This window comes from Archocentrus centrarchus, chromosome 24 (assembly GCF_007364275.1).
Source record: "Archocentrus centrarchus isolate MPI-CPG fArcCen1 chromosome 24, fArcCen1, whole genome shotgun sequence".
NCBI classification, from domain to species: domain Eukaryota; kingdom Metazoa; phylum Chordata; class Actinopteri; order Cichliformes; family Cichlidae; genus Archocentrus; species Archocentrus centrarchus.
Window position 1 is genome coordinate 11650391 of NC_044369.1, and position 9797 is coordinate 11660187.

The window sequence follows — 9797 nt, forward strand, 5'->3', positions numbered from 1 at the left end:
ATATAAATATATCTAAAGGAAATCAAATATTTGAACAGAAATAAATACAGTGAGAAAATTGGTGTAGAAAACACTGGGCATGATTATCAGGGTCCTGTGCATCCCCTCTGTATTCCGTCATACTGATTGTATTATACTTTTATCAATAGCGTTTATTTATCCAGGAAGGGAAACTACTGAGGTCTCTTTTGCAAGCATGTTCTGGGTTGAGGGAGCATTAATCTAGCATGTTTCTTATTGGCAGGATAAACCAGAGCTACCGCAGAAAACCTGTGCAACACAGGGAAAAGATAAACTCCACACAGAAGATCCCTGCCAGGTTTTCAACCCAGGCAACAGCACCAACAACCGAGTCACTGTGCTGATTAAAAGTGGCACTACTCAAAAGCCTGATAATTGTTTTGCACTATTTTGCAAAGTGGTGAATTTAGACCCCTTACTTGAGTAAACGTTATAATCCTTCTTAAGTAACTGCTCCCATAGGGGTCACCACAGCAGATCACCTGCCTCCATCTCACTCTATTGCTAGGATTCTCTTCTGTCACACCAACCCAGGTGCTTCATGTCCTCCTCCTTCGTCCAATTATATCCACTATCCCTTCTCTGCACATGTCCAAACCATCTCAGCCGTGGCTCTCTTACTTTGTCTCCAAACCGCTCAACCTGAGCTGCCTCTCTGATGCACTCATTTCTAATCTCCTTTCTGGTCACTCCCAATGAAAATCTGAGCATCTACAGCTCTAGCTCAGCCCCCTGTCTTTTTGTCAGTGCCACAGTTTCCAAACCATACATCATAGCAGGTCTCACTACCATGTTGTGGACCTTCCCTAGAACTCTTGTTGATATCCTTCTGTCTAAAGCTTTAAAGTAAATAGTAAGTTCAATATTTCCTACCTAAATGTTTTGGAGTGGTGGTAGAAAGTAGCATATAGAAATACGTAAATAAAGTTCCAGCACATTAAAACTATACTTGGTTAAAGTACTTGAGTAAATGTAGTGCTGGTTCTGCTGCTGCTCCTGGCTTTGCTTCCATTCAGTGGTACGGGGCACTGTAAGATTAACAGTATAATAGCACAGCAGCACCAGGTGTGTAAAGTGTCACACATAAAGAAATAAAACAAACAGCACAAGCACACAGGCTGGACATGAAATTGCAAACGAGATAAAAAAAAATATTTTCCAATAAAATCTGTATGTGTACGATGTCTGTATAAACATCACGTGAATACTATAAACTATAAATAAATTTATATAATGATGTATTTTATACACAGCCCATATTGAAGCAGATGATGAACTGAACAATTCTGCTACGTCTTTGGATTGTTTCGTTTTCTCCTCTTTTAACTGAACGCAACACGTTAAACACAACACAACAGCGGAAATATCTGTAAACAGAGAATTTCAGGAGAATTTTCGCTTCACTGTAGAGGAGGAAGGAGAAAACTCTTTGCTCCGCCTTTTCCGGGGACAGCAGCCAATGGCAGTGTAGCTTCCTCCTCTACTTCCTTAGCTGCGGCACCAAAAGTATGGCAGTCAAAACGCGTGGACGTAACGATAGTCGAAAGCACAACAACCCGGTGCATTATTAGGAACTCAAAGGTGAGGCTGCTCGTTGCATCCAACACAAGCTCTCTAGTGCGGGCTAGCTGCTAGCATCAGTACGGAGGATAAACTAATTCCTCCAGAAACGTCTGGGCAAACTTAAAACTGGTAGGTGAGTCAGAAGAAGACAGACTGCCTCTTTTAAGTAAAAATGTTGCCCCTTGATATACTTAATAGTAATGCTGTTCTTTGTTTTTGGGCTTTATAAAAAGCTGTGTGAAAAAAGCTAATTAGCTAGCGAGTTAGCATCAAAAATACAGCTGCAAAAAATAACCTGAGTTGAATTGTCCCTCTTTTCACGCTGGCAAGATTTTCTGTCAGATTTTAAAATGTAAAGCGAGCTTAGATGCCATGGAATAAAATTACAATAAGTAAATTACTTATTGTGCAGAATCGTATCCGTTATCTGATTATAGTTTATTTATTATTGTGTGGCCTCTATCACTGCAGCTGGAGATTTTGAGTCGATTTATATTTTAAAATATGAAAAATCATAAGTAATTAAAGTTTAAGGATACATGTCTTGGAGTACAAATTTCAGTGTTTCCTACATTAATATTTTGAAGTGGTGGTAGAAAGTAAAGCTGCTTTGTTACAACAATTATCACAGAAGCAGGGTACACTGAGGCTAACTTAATATGGTAATATGGTTATGTGATTTAGTAATAGTTAAAAAAAAAAAAGAAATAGTGAAAAATACAAAACTGTAATAACTGGTACATCCCATGTGTAGATGTTCAAATTATATATATTGTACATTATCAGCTATGGTGTAAAGTAGCTTATTGTATTATGTAAGCTTTTCCAGCACTTTTGCACCAATATGCATCTTGCACTGTTGGCGTGCACACCTGTATAAACGCAGTACCATGCAAATACTTAAGTTTCTACAAACATTTGAATAGTGTTCTTCTATCAGTTAACTTCTCATGAAGTGCAGTACACAGACACAGCCGAATGTTTGTTTTTTGTTCTTAAAACAGCAGAAATGCTTCTAGGTTCCCTTACCCAAAGTTTTTAAGTTACTTGGTTGGTTGTTCCAAATATTTCTTCAGTGGATTTGAGCTGCCTTACTTATTCTTGTGTCTGTGTAATCTCAGACTGACTGGTATTTTTTTATTTATTTTTTTTAATTTTTGGCCATACAGTGCTTAACAAATTAATTGGACCACCACCCAATGTAAGGTTTCTTTCTCAGCTGTCCTAAATTAACAGTATTGGTAATTACCAAAATAATTTTTTTATGTTTCTGTAATGGTTAATCCACCAGTATGGGCAAGCTCTTTAATTTAAATAATGTTTTTAATGCAAAAATATAATTTTCAATGTTTCTGTTTTACAAAAAAAAATATTAAAGCACATTACTGTTTTTTTTATTAAAATGCCAAAATACATTATTTACTTAAACTCCTGAACAGAAAAATTAGCTTTGAATGTTATGATTGATTAATGTCTGACTTCTCAGAGAAGTCCAGTGTGCTGGCTCAAATTCAGGTATAAAAATGTGAATTCAGATTGTTGTATAGTATACTTAATAAATAACAATAATATCTTTAGTTTTAAACCCATTTTGACAGATTTCTAAAATATTTATTTTCTTGTTTTTATGACAGGTGGTCTAATAAATTTGTTAAGCACTGTATGTTTGAAGTCACTGTCATACTACAGAATGAACTGGGACCAATGGGATGCCTCCCTGTATGTGGATGAGAACCTAAAGGATCTAAAAATTTTGAATGCTGTGGTTTGGTTTATGGTTGTGGGGGCAGCTGCTCTCATGATGGCACAGTGGAGCAGTGGTTAGCATTGTTGCCTCACAGCAAGAGGATCCTGGTTCAAATCCACCAGCTAGCTGGGGCCAGATAACCATTCACACCTATGGGCAATTTAGACTCACCAATTAACCTAACCCCAGTAACTGCATGTCTTTGGACTGTGGAAGGAAACCGGAGTACCCGGAGAAAACCCACGCAAACACAGGGAGAACATGCAAACTCCACACAAAAAGATTCCGGCCAAGGTGGAATCAAACCTAGGACCTTCTTGCTGTGAGGCAGTCATGCTGCCTGTACACCAAATTACAGTTGAGATTGCCATTTAGTTTCCAGCATAGTAGAGGCATGATTGAAGAAATACTTTTCCATTCTCAGCACAAACATTTTTCTTCCTGCAGACACGTGCTAAAGAATCCTGACTGAGTTTAACTGCTGTGCTGATTATGGATGACTTGGAAATAGAGCTGCAGCCTCTTGGTGACTTAGAGGATTTAGAGTCTGACTTCTCAGAGGACAACTCTTCAAAAGGAGAGAAGAAATTAAAGCTCCCTCTGGTTAAACCCATGTGTGCAGGTGAGTTGTACCCCATTTACATACATACATTGTTCTGTTATATAGTAGATGACATATTAGAGGTCAATATGTACTTCACTTTAACATGAAATACAGCTGTTAGTAAAACAAATCTACAAATGACAAGTTTGCCAAAATGCTTTCTGAGCTTTGGAACTCATTATACTTTAAAAAAAAAAAAAAATCATTATTGTCATCAAATAATATCTTTTGTCTTCAGTGAATCCTCAGCAGTCTGGGTTTCACAAGAGTACCAACATCTGTTTGGAGCACATCAGAGAAGCCATGCTGCACCACAGATGGGAGGAGGCAGCAGAATATATGGTGTGTTACCCCCAAATTTTAGAAGCCATAAGTCAAGCCAACACACAGCAGTTTAAGGAGGTAAATTTTATAATTCCTTTGGTCATATCCACTCACATGGCGTGCATGACTGTACGCAGTTATACACCACAGCATGAATAAAATATTTGGTTTCCCTTGCAGGCTGTAAAAGAGGAATTGCTGCCATAAAAGCTGAGAATCTAATTGGTTTACAGTTGTTTAGTCAAAATGCAGAAGTACAAGATCTAGAATTAATGACTTGTGCAAACACTTAATTGGAGTACTTTCTTTAATCCCCATTCTCTTGTGTAATTACAGGTTATTTGGAGAGTTGCCATTGAAATCCTTCACCATCATCCCAACTCAACAATGGAAGACTACAACATCATCTATGAACGAATGAAGCATTCAGGGTTTAGACATTACCTGATGGTACTTAAGCTAATAAAAGTGGCTGCAGTGTAGAATCTATTCATTTACTTATTTATTTTAATAAGAAGTTGTGTTTGTGTGTTTCTAGATTTCTCTGGAACATTCCTTCCACCTCCTGCTCCACGGTCAGATTGAAGATGCAAAGCGGCACCTTGCTGTAGCCGAGAGCTGGAGGCACGGGAAGGAGACAGCAGCTCAGTTTCAGAGGATTAAACTGATTCAGGGCTACAGGAGCCTGCTGGATTATATCATCTGGTGTGAAAAAAAGTCGACATACTCCAGCAGCAGTAAGGCGACACACAGCATAACAGCCCAGAACATCCATTATTTAGGTATCTTAGTAATGCAGGCACGTTGGGGGCTCGCGTGACATCACACTGCCACCTACAGGTCAGACTTGTGAACTGCGCGTGTGACAGAGCAACTCAAGTTCATCATGTTGGGGAAAAATGTGTTTGCGTGTGAAAACTTCTTTATGTGGGATCGTGTCTGATGTTTGACTGTCTCTTTTCAGATTATTTTGATTCTGATTCCAATCAAACCATGCAGAACTACTTCAGACAAGCCTCAGTGAATCTTGAGGTGATTTTGAAAGATCCTGGTGTCTGGGATCCCTTCATATTGAGTTATGTTGAGGTAAACACTCCATTCATTCATTCATTCCATCCATCCATCTATTTATTTACTTATTTAGTTTTTCCACTTATCCAGTTCAGGATTGCAGGGGTGCTGTAGCCCATCCCAGCTGTCTTAGGGCAAGAGGTTAAAGCCATGGAGTATATCACAGACTGACATAGAGACAGGCAATAATTCACACTCACATTCACACCTATAGGTAATTTAGAAACACCAATAAACCTAACATGCATGTGGGAGGAAGCCGGAGTAGCCGGATGGAACCCAAACAGGCACGAAGAACATGGAAACTCCACACAGCTGGGCGCTGGATTTGAACCCAGGACCCTCTTGCTGTGAGGCAACAGTGTTAACCACTACAGCACTGTACAGAACAGATTAAAATGGCAACATCTTATTAATCTGCTAGTTGACTGAGAGGTGAAGTTAAAAGAATAGCTAAAATAGTTACCTTCATCAGAGCACTGAATCAGAGTTTTGTGCACTTTTTGGAAACGCATGAGACTAAACATGGTGACATGATTTACCACACAACTGCCAGGTGGCTCGGCCTCTGCAAAATGTTAAAGAGTGTGAGAGCTGAGAACAGAAATTCAAGAGTTTGTGAGAAGAAAGGCAAGGACATTCCACAGCTTTCAGATGCAATGAGAGCTGGATGGCAGATCTTGCATTTGAGGTTGATGTGACTTCCCATTGCATTTCCACCTCAAACACTGAACCTGACTTTAATGCACTTGTTTAAGCCCCAAAACGGACTAGATTTTTCTCAATGAGAAAGGATAAAAAGAAAAACTGCAGATGAAATAATTTAGCCACAAGCAAAATAGCAACAGCGCTTTGTATAAAGTTTAAAGTCTGAAATTTAGCAAAACTGTGCACATTTGCTCACAGTTTTTTTTTTTGTGAATCTTAGATTAAATGGTGATTAAAATTCTGGTATTTTTACTGTGCTTATTTCACACTTTCAAGTGTAAGGTCTACTCTTACCAGTAGCAGTTTACAAAGAGATAAAATTAATATTGAACAGCACTGAGTTTCTCATGTGGGCCCCCTGGGAAAATAAATTGCCCACCCCTGGTATATTTAGATATTACCAGTATTTGGTTCATGCAGCTGCAGGAAGAAAAAACCTCTTTGTTTTTCTAGTTGTCAGATGTAGCCCTGTTTATAGACTTGGCATTGTTTGGTGTAGGGAAAACATCAATACTGATTAGATAACTGTTGTTTTATTTTTGGCAGATGCTGGAGTTCTATGAGAATCACAAGGAAGCTCTGCAAGTCCTGAATGACTACGCATATAACAACAATTTCCCACCAAATCCTAATGCACATGTGTACCTGTACCAGTACTTAAAGCGACACGATGCTTCGGAAAAGAGACTGATTAAAGTGTTGACGGTAAAGCAGCATGTTAGAAGCACTGTAGGAATTCAGTCTTGACTCAGTGCTGCGACACTAAGTAGAATTTAGGTGTTTAAATGATATTAATGTTTTTATTTATGTATTATTTTAAGTTTGTGTATTTGGAGGTTGGAAAAGAGAAAACTGGAATGATCCCTGTTAAACTTCACACTGAATATAGTTTTAAATTGACTAAAGCTAAGCACACACAAAAGAAAAATTCGCTGTATCGAGTGCACTCTTAAAAAGCTTAAATCTTCACTTCTTTATGCCGTAGATCCTCCATACATTGGTCCCCAGCCATGAGTTGATGTTGGAGTACAGCTCCCTCCTGCTTCACTCAGGTAAAAGAGGATTAAATATGGATTTAAATGCCTACCATTTGCCAAATAAAATTCAGTCTTGATGTGCAGAATTAAAATCCATCAAAATAAATGTATGGAAAAGTTATTTACAGCCATTGTTTTGTCTGTTTTGACAATACTAAAGAGGCAACATTAAGGCCTGTGGTTTTTATGTAAAAAATTTTTTTTTCCCTATAGGTTTTTGAAAAATTATTTATTTGATTTCTTCAAGGTTACAGCCATGTCTCCAAATCATGTTTTCTCTGCTGTAATGTTTCTTATGAATGTTCCTTTAAGAGAAACAAAGCAACACCCAGAAAGCTTTAGCTGTTGTTCTGGAAATGCTGGACTTCGCCTGCTGGAGGAGCAACCTGGATGTGTGGATGTGTTTAAAGGCAGTGATACAAAAACTGCAGAAACAGTATGTATTTTTTTTTTTTTTTTAATTCACCCTGAAATGGACCATAATTTTCTTCTTGTACTTAATGTTATTATTTTTGACAGGGTAGACTGGGAGAACATCGTCTGTGAAAAGATGGCGGAAAGAAAAGACTGGTGGCCTGCGCTGCACTTCACGAGCTTCCACGCCAAGAAAGATTCGGAGGAGAACCCGGAGCTTTTGGAAGTGAAAGCTTCGCTGACAAAAATCCTTTGCCCAGGTACGTTTGTGTTCATTTTTGTAGAACAATTTCCGAATATGACACAGAAATGATCCCGCAAAAAACTCATACTTCAACTTATACTTTGAGTTTATACGCGTTACATTTATAACCGTCTATAATGCTTTAGTTGTAATAGTTGTGTCTTCGTAGAATAACTTCGTATAATATTCTTTTTAACAATATTGCACACTGATAAACACTGTCTTGTAAATGGGTTTTAACATGTTTATTACCTCGCCCACCGATAGGTGCAGAGAGGTTATGTTTTCGCTCCTGTTTGTTTGTCTGTTAGCAATATAACTTGAAAAGTTTTGAACCAACATTGATGAAACTTTGTGGAACTATTCCTCAGGGGCCCAAGAACATAATTTCATTTTTTTAAGGTCAATTCAGTAATTTATTATGGAGTATGACAGCAAGGTACGTGCTCTGCTGAGTGCCCTTCTAGTTTACTTAAGAATTTAGTTGTTTGAGAATGGACAAATAAAAGGAAAAAGCCACATAAAGTGTCTCAATAACTTATTGAGCCACCATGGGTCACCTTAACAGCTTAGTCTGTGAAACTACTGATGGATGATGAGCTCCATTGGTGGAGGGTGTTGTGTATAACTTATGGTTGACTGGCAGTGAAGGCAATAAATAGCTTGACCTCCTGAGTCAGTGTCCTCATGGGGACATTATATTTTGCTCAATTAAATGTTTATTTTGTTGAACAAAACAATTTTGTGTTTTGCTGCAAAATAAACCCTTTGTCCTGGTGTATCAGGACTTACTTGGCAGCGTGATATTTCCAGCAGCGTAAGGGTTTGTTTATTTTTTCTTTACTTACTTTGATATTCTTGTACTATTTTGTTTTGTTAAAGGCAAATGAAGAATGTAGGAGTTTGCTAAAATATGGAAAAGCTCCAAGAAAAGGCTTCGCATTTACTCTGTCTTCTTGTAATTTGTGTACTTTTCTTTTCACAGACAGACCACTTAAGTACAGTGTGACTGGCTCACCGGTGAAACGTCAAGCTGAGAAAGAGAAAAGAAAAAGAAGACGATATGCAGTCGGGAAGCAAGTGAAGACTCCAGGCAAGAAATCACGATAAAGACTCTTAATATGCCCGTTTTTACATGTTGTTTGTTTGTTTTTTTTTTTCGTGAGATTATTCCTTATTTTATAAAAATGTTAATTCAAGGTCCACCTGCAGAGAGTGGTGTTCCCAAACTCTGAAGCAAAATGTGCCTTGATCTAGTTTCTCCACTGTGTGGCGCTCTTGTTCTGCATTTTTGCAGCGAGTATCTGGATCACCTAATTTTGAAAATTGTACCTCTGACTGTTAGTGTTTGTGTCTGATTCATGGTTTCTGTTAACCTTTTCTTATACTGACTGCTGTATAGAATGTTAAATTCTTAAGCATCAGTAGTCAGTGTATGCCACACAAAGCCTGAAGGAGTTTCTCGCTGACAGCCCTGTTGACATGTCGGGAGACCCATCATCACAGACCTTCGAACAGCATTTTGTGAGGATGTTTAAGTGGGACAGACTCATTGGCAGCTGCTTGCTGTTAGCAGATTCAGCTTTTCAGTCATTTTCTCTTTAATGAATTCAGTTAGGTCATAACTGACTTGTCTTTATATTGACACCTGTACAACGGATTCATCCATGTTCTTTTATATCATAAGACTCCACTCCACTAATATGGCTCCATTTTGTTTTCTTCTTTGTCTATAAAAATATGTATTCCTTTGAATGTAATAGCAGGGCATTGTGGCCTTCAAATGCTGGCCTTGCTCTCCCGACTCTTTTGCAGTGAACCATGAAATAAACTCTTGCATTCAGCTGCATGCCAATTTAATAAGTGAAAGTGTTTGTAATGATTCTGTTTCGGCTTGCCACAGTGTTGGCCATGCAGCAGCAGCTCAGTCAGCCGTACTGTATATGTGTGTTGCTTTGCAGTCATTACATAAACCAGAGCCCAAAGCACTTGCCCAACCACAGCAGCAGCTGCAGAACGGATCTGGGAATACGGAAGACATGTCGTTTGAAAATTCAAAACTCG

General features: G+C 38.4%; 1 protein-coding gene across 4 annotated transcripts; it reads left to right on the forward strand.

The window, feature by feature from the left end:
* The first annotated feature begins 1519 nt into the window (after nucleotides 1–1519).
* On the forward strand, nucleotides 1520–9576 carry taf1a (TATA box binding protein (TBP)-associated factor, RNA polymerase I, A). Of its 4 annotated transcripts, none has more exons than XM_030721599.1 (11): nucleotides 1520–1602; nucleotides 3779–3953; nucleotides 4174–4337; nucleotides 4596–4709; nucleotides 4798–4996; nucleotides 5224–5345; nucleotides 6585–6743; nucleotides 7024–7090; nucleotides 7388–7511; nucleotides 7595–7749; nucleotides 8719–9576. In XM_030721599.1, the coding sequence occupies exons 2-11, from the start codon at nucleotides 3824–3826 to the stop codon at nucleotides 8841–8843; spliced, it is 1359 nt and encodes a 452-aa protein (XP_030577459.1). In that variant the 5' UTR covers nucleotides 1520–1602; nucleotides 3779–3823; the 3' UTR covers nucleotides 8844–9576. The 4 variants fall into 4 exon arrangements, with proteins under 4 accessions (XP_030577459.1, XP_030577462.1, XP_030577460.1 ...); XM_030721602.1 differs by having other exon boundaries at nucleotides 4174–4277; XM_030721600.1 differs by having other exon boundaries at nucleotides 1577–1713.
* Nucleotides 9577–9797: the final 221 nt, after the last annotated feature.